This window comes from Ursus arctos, unplaced genomic scaffold (genome assembly GCF_023065955.2).
Source record: "Ursus arctos isolate Adak ecotype North America unplaced genomic scaffold, UrsArc2.0 scaffold_6, whole genome shotgun sequence".
Taxonomy (NCBI): domain Eukaryota; kingdom Metazoa; phylum Chordata; class Mammalia; order Carnivora; family Ursidae; genus Ursus; species Ursus arctos.
The window spans coordinates 77963090-77980636 of NW_026623078.1; the positions used below are offsets into that span (position 1 = coordinate 77963090).

Here is a 17547-nt window from a genome sequence, read left to right on the forward strand (position 1 = left end):
ACCCAGGCGCCCCGTGGAAGCAAGTTTCTAAATGCAGTTCACACTCAATGGATGGCGAGTTAAGCTCCCTTCTTAAGGGTGGGGCTATAGTATCTAACGGAAGAGGAATATTTCATTAATAGTCCCATGAAATAAAAGTTTCCGTGATCAACTACAGTTGGGAAACACTAAGTTAAATAAAGTTAATCATGTCTCTTCACTATGTTATTTCACTGGGTCTATATTATGCTAATGCAGGTATGATTCTCCGACTTGGGATATACAATGCAGAATTTTGCAAACTTATTTTTAACCATAGGACCTCCCCCCCTTTTTGTTCTTTTAGTCCCATTGTGATCTAAAAATACTTAATACCACTTAAACCTCTTCATTATCTGGGACACTTTTTTAAAAATACAGATTTTCACCAGATCTAAATTAGCATCTCAAGGGTTGGGATCCAGGACTTTGTATTTAAAAACACAACTCTCCTAGTGATGTAAGGTATTTGACCCTCAAGAGGTGGGATTTGAGAGCAAGCAACACTTGCTTACCAGAGCACAAGCACCCCAAAGACCCCAGGTCTGGACCATTTATCCTTGTTTCATTGATTCAACAAATAGTGATGAGCCCCTGGCACTGGGGACACAGAAGTGAAGGAGACACACAATGTCTCTGCTCTCATGAGCTCACATTCTTGCAGGGAGAGGCAGACCATTAACATTTAAACAGGTGAACATGTAATAGGTCAGACGGTGATAAGTGCTCTGAAGAAAAGTAAAGAGAGGCGTGTGTGGTAGCGTGGTATGCTATTTATATAGGGCTGTCAGGGAAGGTCTCTCTGATGATGTGACATTTGAACAGATTCCAGAAAGAAGTAAGGACACATGTTATGAGTTTTTCTAGAGAACACTGTACTAGGCAGAATAAAGAGCAAGTGCAAAGGCCCTGAGGCATGAGTGCACTTCACATAGAAGGGACCTGACCACTGCCCCAGAGGCTTGGGCAAGAAAAGAATAAGAATGGCATGCTGGACAGAGGGTAGAACAGAAATATGCCCGTAACCAGGCAAGAGCACTATGAGATCTGAGATGCTGAGTGGGCTTCCCTGGAACAGATACTTTATGTCAGGATATAAAAATATGATGAGAAAGATGGAGTTCCAGTCGGGACTCCAAGTGGCCTTACTGGGACTTCAAGTGCTCTTGAATTCCAAGCAGGGTTACTCAGGTTTTATCTGTAGTAGGGGGTCACTGAGCACTTCAACAAATGATGATACATAATAAAATCTAATTTCTAGCAAGATCCATTGGCTTTTGTACAGTTTGTGAGACAGTGAGGGGGGGAGAAGTGATAGAAAAAGGGGCACTTAAGAGGCACTTAAGGGGCACAGCAAATGAACCAATCTTAACCATGGAGCTACCGAAAATGCATTGTGAAATCAGGTGAGGAAATTATCAATCAATTACAGCTTTATTAGTTATGACACACTCCTGCATGAAAATAAAATCTGAATTACCTTGCACACGCACAGATGACAAAGCACACAGCCAGCAGAATTGCTGGAAAGGAGACCTCTCGCCACACACTGGTTTCTAATAGGAAAAATAAAAATAAATGAATTAGAAACCATTGATGATAATCTTGGAACAACAAAATTGTAACAAAATGTCTTTTTTATACAACCAAAAAAACCCCACGAAACACATTTTCAAATGTGTGTCAGCTCAAGCAATTTGCCATAAGTAACAAGATAAAATTATCAAATGTCGTACGGATTCATTCATTAGATAATTTTAGCATATAATAAATTTTTCTGTCTTTAAGAAATGCTTATGCTACATAAACAGTTTGGGGCTTGCCTTTTACTGTAATGCTGAGGAAACATTTTGTGGAATATATGCTAATGTCAGAAAGCTCATTCTGATGATGATGATGATTATGCCTGAAATTTGTAGAGTGCTTATAATTCACAAAGAGTTTTCATACCTCATTGAATCAAAGAACAAACTGTGAGGTAGGAACCACTGTCATCGCTCTGCACATGAGATGACCAAGACTGACAGATGATGACATTTGCCCAAGGTCGCACAGCTCTGAGGTGTCAGAGCCAAGATTTAAAAACCATGTCTAGCCAGAACACAATGCTTTTTTTTTTTTTTAATATTTATTTGTTTGATGGAGAGAGAGACAGCCAGTGAGAGAGGGAACACAGCAGGGGGAGTGGGAGAGGAAGAAGCAGGCTCCCAGAGGAGGAGCCCGATGTGGGGCTCGATCCCAGAATGCCGAGATCACGCCCTGAGCTGAAGGCAGACGCTTAACGACTGCGCCACCCAGGCGCCCCCAGAACACAATGTTTTGCCTGAAATGGGGGAGGGAGAGAGAATTGCAACTTTTCATACTGGGATTCTCTAGAGGGCAAAAAAGAGAGCATATATTATGAACTATTTGTCCTTGCAAAACTCTGCTATGGGAAAATATTTCAGTGCTATACAGCCACAGGAGAAATGACAGGAAACCCTCTGGCAATTGTATTCATAGGAGTTAAACCTATCGTGAACCTGAATATTACTCAAGTCACCTAGAAGAAATCAGAGCTGGCTTAAGGATGATCACACAAAGATCTAAAGGAAAGGATGAACAGACCTCAACTTAATTTCTGCCAAATGCTTCAAAAGCTCAATTTTACAACAGTTGTTTAAAACTTGGAATGGCTCTGTGCTGTGAATGTATTTATTTCTGCTATTTCTGCTATGAATGAAGATTGAGTCAGCTAACAAAACCTACTTAGTCCATCATGTGGGTGGAGTACTGAAGATTGGCAGTGCAAAATATAGCAGTTGTGAGTGATGTCACTGCGGCTGTACAGTATTTCATGTATACTGTGAACTCAATAAGTTATTGTGGGTTCAGCTGAACATTCAACCATCCTTCGACAGTGTGTTTGTATTCTTAGCTGACTCTGATTTGATGTGGAATTTGGAAAACATTTCCTTACAGAAACAAGTCCAGCTTGACAAACTGCTAAAATCGTTAGACTTGAACAGTGAACAGAGACTCGTTTAAATTCAAATTCTACAAAGATACGATTGTGTGATTTGATATAAGGTATTCACTAGTTCATTGCATCAGTGGCCATTTACTTAGTATCTAGTTTGGCTTAGTTCAACTGTCACTTCCTTCAAGAAGACCTCCTTGATTCCTTCAACTCCCCTGTGGCCCTCTGCGGCTCCTTCTCTGTACCCCCGTTTCCCCTCATGCATTTCCGTCAGCAATCTTAACACACTGAATTATAATTGCTGTTTGCTAGAGCTTTGGTAGAGAAAGCTAGAGCTTTCTTCACCAGCTTGCAAGCTCGCTGAGAATAGTCCGCATCTATCTGCTGTTCTTTGGTGGCACCGGGGTGGTGCCCCTGGGAAGCCACCTCTCCCTTCTCTTTGTGCATGGTTCACTTGGAGACTGAGTTCCCTCCCATCGTTTGATCCACTTCAGCCATTTGGAGCTTCACACAGACAAGGTGATTGGTTTTGCCATGTAAATGAGACCCTTCCAGAACCAGTGAAACTGAGCCTCTTATCATAACTCAAGAAGGCTATAATCTCTCTCTGCTGGACTGAAATCTGGGAAGTTGCAGGCACAAAGCCATCAAGAACCAACATAGAGTAATCAACAGTCTTTTTAAAGAGTTAAGCTGACACAGAGGACAAGAGACAGCAGAAGTAGAGACTGACAGAAATCTGAAACCCATGCCTGGAATTGTCATTAACGAACCAATAAATTCCATTACTGATTAATCCATCTTGAGTTGGGTTTCCATCCAGTGGACTCAAAATATCCTGACTGACAGATGATGTCGGGCATGCCTATATCCTTCGTACGTAGAACACCACTTGGACTGCGTACTCATAACCTACATGCGAAGGAGATCAAATAGAAATGGATGGAGACCTTATCCCCCACGGGGCTTCATAGCAAAGAAAAGAAGAGGAAAATCTTTTCAATAGAGATACATTCAGAGCGCTGGGGAAACAGAGGGAGGTGTTACCTCTACCAGCCAGAAGGGGGCAGACAAGACCCCACAGCGGTGTTCTTTGATTTGGGCCTTGAAGGAGTAGGGGTCATCCAGGTACAGGAGGCTGGAGACACAATCCGGACACGACACAGCAAAGCACATGTACAAAGGCTTTCTTGACCTGTCTAAACTTGATTATTCTTATCTGTAAAATGGAGAGAGCACACCGAATGGGTCCACCAATTTTGGAACACCTGCTCTGTACCAGGTGCTACGTGGGCAGGTTGGAATCCACAGATGATGGCGACACACTGCCCGTCCTCAAGCAGCTCACAGCCTGGTGGACACGACACAGAAATAAATATGCAAGAGCAGTGCAGGAAAAGGGCATGGGAGAGGGAAACCTTGAAAACTAGAGGAGCACAAAGAAGGGTCACTTAAACCACCCCCTTCCCAGAAAACAGGGTGGGATCCCTGGAGGAGGTGGCTGTGGATCATCTGGAAACTGCCTAACGATTAAAGTTGCTCTCTCTGTCATCCCAGCACCTGGAAGGGAGCTACAAAAGCCTTGAACGCTTACCCAGTGGCTGACCTGGGAACGAAATGAAGTGGGGGCATAGTGGCCTTCGGGAAAGGAAGGATGGTCAGCGAGGCGCCTATTCTTGGTTTTGTGAAGACAAGTAAAGAGGAGATCTTTTTTTTCTGTTTCGCCTCAGTCTTATGTAATCATAATCTCACATACATTTTTGAGTACCGAGGAGACAGGACACGTGATGCTAAGCGCTTTCCACGAATTATTTTAGTCATGACAAGGTAGGAACTATGATATCTCCATTTACAGATGAAAATGCTGGTTCAGAGAGTTCGGGGAACCGCTTCTGAGTTACAGCTAACGAGGGGGGCTGGGCTTCGAACCTTGGGCCGCTGGGGACAGAGCCTTGGTGCCGCGCTGTGCGCGAACATGATGAATCCGCTGTTGGCAAACTGGAGGTCGAAGCACAGGCTCGTTGAATTTCTTTCAGATTTACTCCTGACAGGAAACACCAATACCTTTATATCTTTTGACTTTTCCTTGCCAGAGGCATCGCATTACAGGGCGTTTCCTGTCTTCCTTCCTTTCTTTTTCTTCTTACAGACTACGTCACCTACACAGCTAAGTAGGAAACATGAAATCACAGACACCTGCGTACGTATCACCCAGCTTTAGCAAAGCCTAACATTTTGCCAAATGTCTTCAGGGTTTTTGAAAAAAGAAGACGCTGCAAATCCAGTCCTTCTGGTGCCTGTAGGATGACACCCCGAAAGCAGGCGCCTCTTCTGCGCATGCGTCCCCCGCCGCCGCAGCGCCCCGGGTCTCCCCTGCTCCCACTGGCCGACCCGGTTCCCAAGTGCACCACAGTCATCTCTAACTCATTCTTTGGCCCTGAAAGGAAGCATTCTTTGGGTGTGGCAAAGATTTCAAAAACAAAAAACAAAAAACGACTCACTTGCATGATCCAAAATGTTCTCCGGGAAATATTCAGAAGCCATCACATGAGACCGAAGAGCCCGGTGGCGGGAGTTTTGTCGCGGAGTCTGAGACGCGGCGTGGCCGGAGGAGGAGGCTGCGTTCGGCTGCTCGGACTCCCAGGCATCAGTGAGGGAACAGTCAGAATCCCCTCCTGGAAAAGGAGAAGGGCTCAGTGTGCGGGTGCGGGTGTGCGGTCAGTGACTTTCCAGGCGCAGTAGCCGAAGGCCATCCCCCTAGCAACGCTTTGGGAGTCGGCCGGGAGATGGGTCTCGGGGGCGGGTGGCATTTCAATTTGTCCTCATCTTTGAAGGCCCCAGAGGCAAAGGCTCTTCAGTAGAGAGGAGCAAAGGCCAGAGGCATGAAAGTGTGGTGAAGGAGGCCCATTCCAATGTGGTTAGAGCAAAGGGACCCGTTGGGACACGAGGCTGGAAAGCGAGACTGAGGGCGGGTCACGGGAGGCATTGACTTCCCAGTGGAGGGGTCCGGAATTTTCTCTGCAGGCAGCTGAGTGCTGGAGTGGCTCTGACTGAGGGCGCCACTGGACATGCGCACTTCTGCAGCATTTTCAGGTAAAGTAAGATGTGTTTTTGGTATATGGTAAAACCCAGGTGGCCTTGCAAGAAATCATGAGCTAGTAGCCTAAGACTCATGTAGAGAAGAAGACAGAATATCTCGCCCTGAGTCCCAGAGTGCATTGGGGGTTGTATAGATGGATTTGAGAGAGGTGTGATGCGCATATGAGCCTCTCTTTTTTAAAGATTTATTTATTTATTTATTTATTTATTTATTTATTTATTTATTTATTTATTTATTTTAGGCGGGGGCAGGGGCAGAGGGAGAGAGAGAGAGAATCTCAAGCAGACACCCTGCAGAGCGAGGAACATGACTCGGGCTTGATCTCTGGACCCTGAGGTCATGACCTGAGCTGAAATCAAGAGTCTGACAAATCAGTTGACTGATCCACTCAGGCACCCCAGCCTCTCCTCTTTCTTGCACCAAACTATAGCAGATCCAACTCTATTTCTGTTTTCTTTCTTTTTTTTTTTTTTTTTTAAGATTTTATTTATTTATTCGACAGAGAGAGAGACAGCCAGCGAGAGAGGGAACACCAGCAGGGGGAGTGGGAGAAGAAGAAGCAGGCTCATAGCGGAGGAGCCTGATGTGGGGCTTGATCCCATAACGCCGGGATCACGCCCTGAGCCGAAGGCAGACGCTTAACCGCTGTGCCACCCAGGCGCCCCCAACTCTATTTCTCATTCATTCATTCATTCATTCATTCGCAAACATTTACTGGATGTGATTCAAATGAGGATCTGACCTAGCTGCTAGGGTACCGTGGTGAAGACGATGTCTCTGCCCTCGTGTGGCTTATGCCCTGGTGGGGGAGAGAGAGAAGAGCTGTGAGGGATGTTCTCCCTTTGTAAAATACCTTGAAATGCTGGATAAAAATATTACAAACATCTTAGCTTTTTTTTGTTCATTCAAGTAGGCTGTGGTCTGGGTAGGGACAGACATACACACCAACAATTAGGATGCAGGGGGGTCATTGCTACCATGAAGGCCAGCAGAAAGCATCCAGTGAGAGTCTAGGAAGGAGTGGCTGAGTCCATCAGGGGGAATCCAGGCAGGCTTCACAGATGAGATGGTATAAGTGATAACTTGATGAATAGAAGTTCTTCCAGGGACACAGCAGGAAGAGGGAAGGGCAGAGACAGAATGAACAGGAGGGGAGGAGGGGAAGGGGCAAGAGGAAAAGGGAGAGCAGAGGAGGAAAAGAAGAAAAGACATTAACCCATGAGAGAACATGGGGAAGGGTGTTCCCCGAAGAGTGAATTCTCCTAGGAGCCTAGATAGGGAAGCATGTGAGTGTGGGCATTCCTGAAAGGTGATCTTGGCTGGACTGCTAAGCAGGGGTCCAATCATGAAGGGCCTCATGGGTCACCCTCTGTTGCTAAGATATATTCCCAGGTAATTTGAAGCATGAGTGTAAAGTGAGGACTGCTCTGTGTACTCGCTCAGCAATGAGAGACTCCCAGCCCCGTTCCAGGAGTGATTGTGGAACCCCCCAAAAATACATGGGGTGCTCATATAATAGTGCTTCTTAACTGGAGGAGATTTCTGCCCCCAGGACATTTGGCAATGTCTGAAGACATTTTTGGCTGTCACAAATTGGTGTGTGTGTGGGGGGGGGGGGAGTTGCTACTGTCATCTAGTGAATAGAGCCCAGGGATGCTGTTAGCATCCTGTAATGCACAGGGCAGGCCTCACAATGAAGGACTGTCCAGTCCCAAGTGTCTGTACTGCTGAGGTTGTGAAACCCTGTCACAGAGGGAGCAGACCCAAGTGTGGAAGAATCTAGATCATTAATGCTCTTTCAGCAACTCTGGTAAGCTCTTCCAAGTGGAGAACATCTGTATTTTCCTACATTTTCTATATCTTCCTGATTGCCCTTACTCTTGTCAAAACACCCTGCTTTCCGCCTTCATAGGGCAAATCATAATTTATGATGTCATAATTATTATATAAACACATACTATATAATACATAAACTGTGTGATTTTTGTTTAATATCTGCCTCCCTTACTAGACTAAAAGCACCATGAGAAAAAGGCCACTTCACCAATCCCAGCCCCAGACACCAGCAATAACGCGGAGCCTATTGTTAGCACTCATTAAGATACGTTAATAAATAGAGAGTTCTGGTAGGCGCGCAGGGACGATGAGGCATGTGAAGCCAATATAACAACTTGGGCCACTGTAACAGGGTCACAGCAGCCATAGAGACAGGGGGTCCGTGCTCACCTTCATGGAGGCTAAAGCTAATTTGAGTTTGAGGCTTTAAGCAGGGAGAGCGGCCTCCTTGCCCAGGCTGGTGGGCTGACTCTGCATGTGGCGCTCCCCTCCCACTCAGCCTGGATACTGAGAAAAAGAGCTGGTGCTTTTGGACCCGGGAATTTCTGCCAACCTTGCAGTCTCCCTCCCACCATCCCACCCACAACCTGCGGCCGCTTGACAAGCCAGTCTGCAGAAGCATCCCTGCTGGTTGCCATAGAGAAAGGAAACAGCAGAAAGTGAAATGTAGGGATCAGCCAGTAATGACCACGCTGCAGAGGAGGTCCCAGACCATGTGCATGGCAGCACTATTCACAATGGCCACGCTCCCCAAACAACCCAGGCACTCCTCGATAGATGAATGAAATAAGAAAATCCTGCCATTTGCAATGCCTTGGATGAACCTGGGGGACATTATGCTAAGTGAAATAAGCCAGACCTAGAGGGACAAACACGCATGACTCCACTTACATGAGGTACCTAAAACCGTCAGTCATAGAGGCAGAGAATAGAATGGTGGTTTCCAGGGCCTGGGGTGGGGGTGGGGAACGGGGGATTGCTGTTCAATGGGTATAGAGTTTCAGTAACACTAGATGAATAGGTTCTAGAGATCCAAGAAATAACATAGTAGCTATACTTAGCAACTGCACCATACTCTGCAACATTTATTAAGAGGATAGATTTCATGTTAATTGAAATGTGTTAATTTCAGGTTAATCACACACACACACACACACACACACACACACACACACACACACAGGGACACAGGGAAACTGTGGAGTGGTTGGATATTCCTAATACCTAGATTGTGGTGATGGTGCCACAGGTGTTCACACCTTTTCAAACTCATCGAATTTACACATTAAATATGTACAGTTCTTTGTAAATCTGTTATATCTCAATAAAGCTGTTTTTTTAAAAAAAGAGAGAAACCTATCTGGTCAAATTCACATGGGAGTGAGAAAGAACTGAGAACTTTCATGGCTGATTATTTCTTGAAGAATGACGCTGAAATAGAATCCGCAGAGCTGTGGATGGGAGACAGGTGAGAGCAGACAAAATGTCCTTGTTGAACTTAGAGCTTTGCGTTGAGAGAGGGATGAACTAAAATGTGTCCTAGATGGAGTACTGGAATATTATGCAGAATTTTCTAGAAGAGATGGCATTAAAGAAGGAAACTACCAAAAAAAATCTTAACATTAAAGAATGATCAAGGCCTTTTCATCTGTGGGAAGGCATGGTTTGCCCCCAATGTACACTTTCCTTAAATGACATTTAACTTTTGTCTCCAACCTTAACAATAAACAAGAGGATCCTAATGCAGATAACATTTCAGCAAACAGCTCTTTTGTATCACATTTGAAGATATTAGTTCTATTCTGTTTCTCCTGGTTTATTTAAATTCAATCTAGCTCACTTCTGTTTTAAAAGGGTCTGTTTCTTCGGAGCGTATTTCCATATCCTTGCATATAGAATGGGCATTATTGTTTGCCGTGGAGGGAAACACAAAGCCATATACAGATGTTGCCATCAAAGGTATTTATGGGAGAGGCATTAGCTCTGGAGAAAACCACAGACCTCAAGCTGGGAAGCCTTGCCTGAGGTTGTCCTGCCTTTCTTTCCTCGGACTGGCAGAAGTGGAGCGGACAGTCCTGATCAGTCCTCCCTGCAAGAATGCTTTATCTTCTTTCAGTATGACTCATAGGCCCTGGGAATGTCTCCCGAACTGCAGTCTCGGGGTCTGGGGAGCTGCAAAATGCCATGGCTAAAAAATGAATTGCAGCTGATGAGGAAGGTGTCTAGACACAGCTGCAGAAGGGGTGAGCTAAGGATAAAATAGGCAACCAATAAAAATCCTTTTTAGTCTGAAAAATGAGGCACGAGAAAGTCAGGGGAAGTAAGTTTTGATTGCATCCCTTGCCCAGAGAGAAAACAGCAGAACAATTTAATTTTGAATTCTTCTTGAGTCTTCTAACGAGGCAACATTTCCAGAGAAAAATAAATTGCTGATAAAAGTCACGGGGCCTTGGGTAAATCCGGAAAACAAGAAGTCTGGGGAAGATTTGATTACAGTTGACAGCAGAGATGAGGGATTTCAAAGTCCTGTGTGCACCCGGTTTGCCTAATTACTGATTTTGGAGGGGGGGGTGGTTTGATTTGTTATATTTAGAAGATATTTGGAAACCATGCGAATTTTAGCAAGATATTTCATACTCGTGCAGCACTGCTGTGGTCCAATTGCTTTACAATTGTTTGGACATGTTTCCAGGAGGCAACTATGGGAAAACTAGACGTTAATTTCTGAATACGTGAAACATTGCCTTTAGAACACTGAATCCCAGACTTCCAGGATCCAAGCATCATTTTCCTGATTTTTGCCGTATCCCAGAGCCTGCCTACTCTTAGCCAATTTTAATATTTTCTTTAAATTGTTTCATTAAATCTTTTACCTTGAAGGAAACTTTATGTCAATCACTTAAATGCCATAAAGAGAAAGTAAATGTAAAACTGAGCACAATGAAAATGAGACTTTATTTAATTTGCCCTAAATACAGTTGTACCAGAAAGCTCTGAGCCTGTTCTTTGTTAAAAGAACTTGGTGAAAACAAAAGACTAGCAAGAGTTTGAATCTTAAAGCTACCAAGATTCTAAAATGAGCCTTTCTCCTTGGTTATGCTGGAAGGACTGAGAGAATTGGAAAAGGGACCACAGCTTCTCTGTCACTGTGAGATCCAGTGTTCATGACTTTTTTTTTTTTTTAAGATTTATTATTCATTTTGAGAGAGAGAGCACAAGCGGGGTCAGGGAGGAGCAGAGGAAGAGGGAGAAGAAGACTCTCCACTGAGCAGGGAGCCCTACATGGGGCTCGATCCCAGGACCCTGAGATCATGACCCTAGATGAAGGCAGATGCTTAACCAACTGAGCCACCCAGGGGTCCCGGTGTTCAAGACTTCTGTGTCCTAAAGGTGTCTGCCAACCAAGCCCACACTTTGGGAAATGTTGCTTTAGAACTGAGAAGACATTTGCTCATGTACTCGGGAAAGCCAGCCTAGAACCAAGGGATGGAAACTTTCAAAAAGCACCCAATGGGTCAACATAGGCAAGCCACTGTTGCAACAGCATTACCAGTGAGAGGAAGAGGCAGCCTTAAAAAGTCATGGCAGTCCAAAATGGGCAAATGCATGGAGACAGCAAGCAGACTAATGGTTGTAAGGGCTGGGGTGGGAAGGAGAGATGGGGAGTAGGGAGTGACTGGTAATGAGTGTGGGGTTTCCCTTTGGGGTGATGAAAATGTTCCAGAATTAGAAAGGGGTCATGGTTGTCTGGTACAGTCACTGTGGAAGACAGTATGGAGGTTCCTCAAAAAATTAAAAATGGAGCTACCCTATGATCCAGTAATCACTTCACTGGGTATTTACCCAAAGAACACAAAAACATTAATTTGAAGAGACACATGGACCTCTATGTTTATTGCAGCATTATTTACAATAGCCAAGATACGGAAGCAGCCCAGGTGTCCATCAGTGCATGAATGGATAAAGAAGATGTGGGAAACACACACACACACACACACACACACACACACACACACACTGGTATATTACTCAGCCATCAAAAAGAATGAAATCTTGTTATTTGCAACAACATGATTTAGAGGGTATAAGGCTAGGTGAGATCAGTAGAGAAAGACAAATACCATATGATTTTACTCATATGCAGATTTTAAGAAACAAAACAAATGAATAACAACAGCAGAAGTGACAAGCCAAGAAACAGACTCTTAACTATAGAGAACAAACAGATAGTGATCAGAGGGGAGGTGGTGGGGGGATGGGTGAAACAGATGAAGGAGTTAAGAGTACACTTATCATGATGAGTGCTGAGTAATGCAGAGAATTGTTGAATCACTGTATTCTTCATCTGAAACTAATTTAACACTGTATATCAACTATACTGGAATTAAAATAAAATTTAAAAAAGTGATCATGGTTGGGGTGCCTGGGTGGCACAGTCGTTAAGCGTCTGCCTTCGGCTCAGGGCGTGATTCTGGCGTTATGGGATCGAGCCCCACATCAGGCTCCTCCACTATAAGCCTGCTTCTTCCTCTCCCACTCCCCCTGCTTGTGTTCCCTCTCTCGCTGGCTGTCTCTATCTCTGTCAAATAAATAAATAAAATATTTTTTAAAAAAAGTGATCATGGTTGCACAAACAACCTTGTGAATATATTTTTAAGGATCACTGAATTGCACACATTAAAATGGTAGATTTAATGGTATGAGAACTATATCTCAATTAAGAGGTAATTCGTGCTCTTTATTACTGTAGGCATCTGTGCCCATCTGCCAGGGATGCCAGGAGTAGATAAAATGACCTCTATGTTGCCTTCTGATTAAAGATTCCTTATATAACTTATTTATCAGAAACTTTTTCAAGGCTATGGGACACTCGAATTGACTTCTTTTTTAAGCTGTACACCATTAGCCGTTTCTTTATATTCTCCTCTTCTATGACACGCTCTTCTGGTTCCCTGCCTGAGAAATTTTCCCCAGAGAACCTTTCCTGGGTATAGCGTAGTTAGCGTATGCTCCAGACTCTTGGGTTGGGACCTGGACTATGCTACTTACTAGTTGTGTGACCCCAGACAAAGTATCTAATCTGCCTTAGCTTCCTTCTCTATAAAATAGAGATAACAATAATATTCTCTCTGTGTTGTTGCAAATGATAGGATTTCCTTTTTAATAATGCTGATTAATATTCCATTATATGTATATATCATGTTCTTTCCCCATTCATCATTGTATTTTCTTAATAATTTTAATTTTGTTATATTAGTCACCATACAGTACATCCCCAGTTTTTGATGCAATGTTCCGTGGTTCATTCTTCGCGTATAACACCCAGTGTACCATGCAATACATGCCCTCCTTACTACCTACCCATCACCGGCCTATCCCAATCCCCTACCCTCTCCCCTCTGAAGCCCTCAGTTTGTTTCCCAGAGTCCACAGTCTCTCATAGTTCGCTCCCTTCTGTTTACCCCCCCTTCATTGTATTTGTAAATATACTGCATATATAATGCTGCAATGAACCTGGGAGTGAGGATATCTCTTTGAGATTTTGATTTCAGTTCCTTTGAGTACACGCCTAGAAGTGAGATTGCTGGATCATATGGTAGTTCTATTTTTAAATTTTTTGTGTGAAACCTCTACATAGTGGCTGGACCAATTTACGGTCCCACCAACAGTGTGCAAGGGTTCCCTTTTCTCCACATCCTCATCAACATGGATGTGCCTAAAGGACATTATGCTAAATGAAATAATTCAGACACAGAAGGAGAAATACTACATGGTTTCCGCAGTCCATGTTTCAGCTGTACAAGATGAATAAATCCTACTGAGCTGATCTAATGCATAGCACAGGACCTACAGTTACTAATGCTGTGTTGTGGACAACAGTTTGCTAAGAGGGTAGGTTTTATGTTGCGTGTTCTTAACACACACACACACACACACACACACACACACACACGAGTAATGCTCCTTCACAGACACTGGAGAGAGGGGTGTACATAATATGCTTTGGTTGGGGGACACCTGGATGGCTCAGTCAGTTAAGCATCTGCCTTTGGCTTGGGTCATGATCTTGGGGTCCAGAAATTGAGTCCCATGTGGGGCTCCCTACTCAGTGGGGAGTCTCCCTCTCCCTCTGCCCCTTTCCCAATTTGTGCTCTCTCTCTCTCTCAAATAAAAAAATAAAATCTTTAAAAAATATATGGATTGGTTGGGATAACTCTGGCCCATGACCCTCATTATTGTTAGGGGAAATTATGATCGGAGCTTCTACTCGACCTCCTCAGTTCCTTTCTTAACTCCCCTTTCTGCTCATTTACATTATCAGTAGATAAACCCCTTTATTCCAGAGACCTCTACAACTCCTCCTATTGGTTTCCAAAGCAGTATCTTAAGGTCCTTTCTTGTGCTGCAATGCCCTTCTTATGTTTCCAAACCTCGCCTGGCTATCTTTCCACTTCCCATTGGTGCCTCAAATTCAGTTCATGTGAAATACAATTTGTTGTCTTGTTTCTTGACTCATATCTGTTCTTTTTTTTTTTTTGACTCTTTAGAACGAATAAGTCCTGAGCAGAATACCAGCCCCTCCACTAATATGTACGTTTCATGAATTAATGCATATCATTTTCACAATAACTCTATGTGCTAGTGTTTTCCTCTTTTATATGTGAAAAAAATGGAGGTCAGGAGGGTTAATTAACTTGCCCAAGAACACTCAGGTTGGAAAAGATAGTTTCAGAACTCGAATTCAAGCCCATTCATCTCAAACGCCCATTCTCCTTATCACTTCACTACTACGGTCTTCCAGGCCTTCGTGATGGCTGAACTTTTCCTGCCAACCCCCAGTGTTCTTTGATTCTTCCCACGTCTCAACACTCTATTCAGTCGTTCACCAACCTGTCCATTCTCTGCCTTGAAGGACATTCGTTAAATCTCTTCCTTTGTCAGATCCATGTTCCTTTGTCTGCCTATTGGTTTTAATTGCCCTGAGCTCCCACTTGGTACCCTTCATCCAATCTTCCCTTCATGTTACTGTCAAGGTAATCTTTAAAAATTCAAATCTGATTATGTTATCGCCCTGCTCAAGAGCCTTCTAAGATTCTTTTGATTGAGTAGGATAAAATCCAAGCTCCTCAACACGGCACAGAAGGTTCTCCAAATATATCTTCAGTCTATCTTTCCAGGCTCATCCCCCACCTCCCTGCCTCTTTCTCTTCTCTTTGTCCTGTTTATACATCCTTGTTATTGTGGGAACTAGGATACACTCCATTTAATTAATCTTTTGTTTGTATAAGAATTATGTTTTCATTTAACAAGTACTTACTCTGTTTTTAAATTGATCTGGTAATACACTCTCACCCACACATTTAAAAACTGGTGAAATCATAATCATATTGTGTCAATGTTAATTTCCTGGTTTTGATAATGACTGTGTATAGTTGAGTAAGTGGTAACCAGCAAGGGAATCTGGATGAAGTGTATGCAGGCCTTCTCTGTACTATTTTTAGCAACTTTTCATGAATCTGTAATTCCCACAACTTAAAAATTTTTTAAAAAATGAATGTAGCATTGTGTTTTCTGCCCAGGAAGTAGAATGAGAAAAATAATAAGACATGCAAGTACTATACCTTTAAATTATTGTATTGTTGTATTATGTGACTCCTCTTGCTTGCTCTTTGAGCCTGGGCTATGGGGTGTATGCTGGATGTCCTCTTGGAAAGAGAAGCAACATCCTTACTGGCACTAAAGCAAAGACTGGGTTTTTGAACCAGACAGACCCACATTGGATTCCAGTTCTGCTGTTTATAAACTAAATGAACTTGGGCAAGTCACTTAACCCTGAACCTCACTTTCACCATAATTATAAAAATTATGATCGTATGACCTACTTCCTAGAGGGTTTGGGGATATTTAAACAAGATAATGTATATAAACAAGGTAATCAACAAGACAGAATGTAAAGTACTTAGCATATAAATAAACACGCTTGACTTCTTTTTCTAAGGCCATATCAGCAAATCCCGTTGGCTCTTTTTTTTTTTTAAATCCCTGTTGGCACTATCTTTCAAATGTATCCAGAATCCTACTGCTTCTCACCTCTACCTGCTTAGTTCAAGCCACTATTATCTCCCCACTGAGTCACTCCAACAGCGTCTTAACTGGTTTCCTTGCGTCTGCCCCAATAACTACCTTACATTTAATCTGAACACAGCAGCCAGAGATATCTTGTCGATGTGTAGATGGAATCATGTTATTCCTCTGATCAAAATCCTCCAATGGGTTCTTTTACCCAGAGTAGAAGGCAAAGCTTTTGAACTGGCCTCCCATTGTCCCTGTCTTTCCTCACTTGCACCCAGCCACGTACTTCTGCAATCCTATCCTCTCTCTTCCCCTCTCACATTCAGCCCTGGGATGCTCCTAGTCCAGACTCTGTGCTGGCATTTCCTTTGCTTGGATGGTTCCTCTCCTAGATGCTTCCCTCCCACTTCTAAGTCAATGCTCAGAAGTCATTCACATGCAGCCATCTTAACCACCCTACTTAAACCTGCAATACCCACCGCTTCCCACTTTTAACATACTATGTAACTCATGTATTGTCTGTCTCCCCCCATAGGGATGCACGTTCCATGAGAACAAGTTTGCTTGCCACTATGTCGCAGTGTGTAAAATGGTGCCCGGTACCTAGCTGGCCCTCAATAAAATCTTATGAATGAATGAATGAATTCCAGCAGAGTGAACAATATGAGCACAGCCACAGAAGTGTGGAAGAACATGGTTCTTTCAGGAAACTGAGAGTGGATGAGTGTGACCAGAGTGGAATGTGTGTGTGTGAGGGACCAAGTCTTTCCCCTTCCTTTCTAGAAGACATCTTGAAGGGTGCTCAAAACCCCATGCCTCCATTTCCTTACCTCCCACACTCTTCGCCCTCCTCCTGGTTCTCTTCTGCCTCCGTCCCTCCACCACCAATAACTTCCAGATCAACGAACCTGGTTGTCATCCTGTTTAATCCCTGGGCATGATTTGCCGCTGATGACTGCCCCCTCCCTCTTGAAGCACTATTTTCCTTTGATTATCATTTCACAACACTTAGCTGTCTTCTCACCTCTCTGGATGTCTCCCTCAATCCTTTTTGCTGGCTAATCATGTCCTATTCACCCATTCAAATGCTCCCTTCTAGACTCCCTCTTGGCCAACTCTACCCTCTTCCTAATCGCTCTCACTCATTCCACGGCTTCAGGGGCCATCTAGAGTGAGGCGACTCCGGGATGTGTAGCTTTAACTCACACTGTCCTTTGAAGCTCCAGATTGACTTGCCCCTTACGTCCCTAAGGAACTTAAACATGCGTGTGGTCTTCCCTCACCCAGCAAACCTACTCCCTAGACTCCTCCGCCCTAGCTGTTTTGTCTCCTGAGTCCAGAATACTCTCACCTTCCCCCTTCCCCCAGAGAAGCCCCTCCTATTTTCTAGAAAACAGCCCAAATCCCACTTCCATGGGGATGACTTTCCTGAGTTTCTGATTGGGTCAAATCTCCCATTACATCGTATACTTTTTCTCCATGGCATTTACCATAATTATTTTATATTTGTTTGTGCAATTTTTTGACAAAGATCTGAAACTCATGCCCCCGCCCCAGCAAA

General features: G+C 43.8%; 1 protein-coding gene across 5 annotated transcripts in view; it reads right to left on the reverse strand.

Annotated features, from left to right (window-relative positions):
• Positions 1–17547, reverse strand: part of TMEM71 (transmembrane protein 71) — a 30332-nt gene that overhangs the window by 5365 nt on the left and 7420 nt on the right. For 4 of the 5 annotated variants that reach the window (XM_026495389.4, XM_057308031.1, XM_057308032.1 and 1 more), the window contains exons 6-7: positions 5479–5652; positions 1499–1574 (exon numbers count right to left, since the gene is read on the reverse strand). In XM_026495389.4, the coding sequence (XP_026351174.2) occupies positions 1499–1574; positions 5479–5652 (250 nt within the window). The remainder of the gene's footprint in view (positions 1–1498; positions 1575–5478; positions 5653–17547) is intronic. The other variant, XM_057308033.1, reaches the window with a different exon arrangement.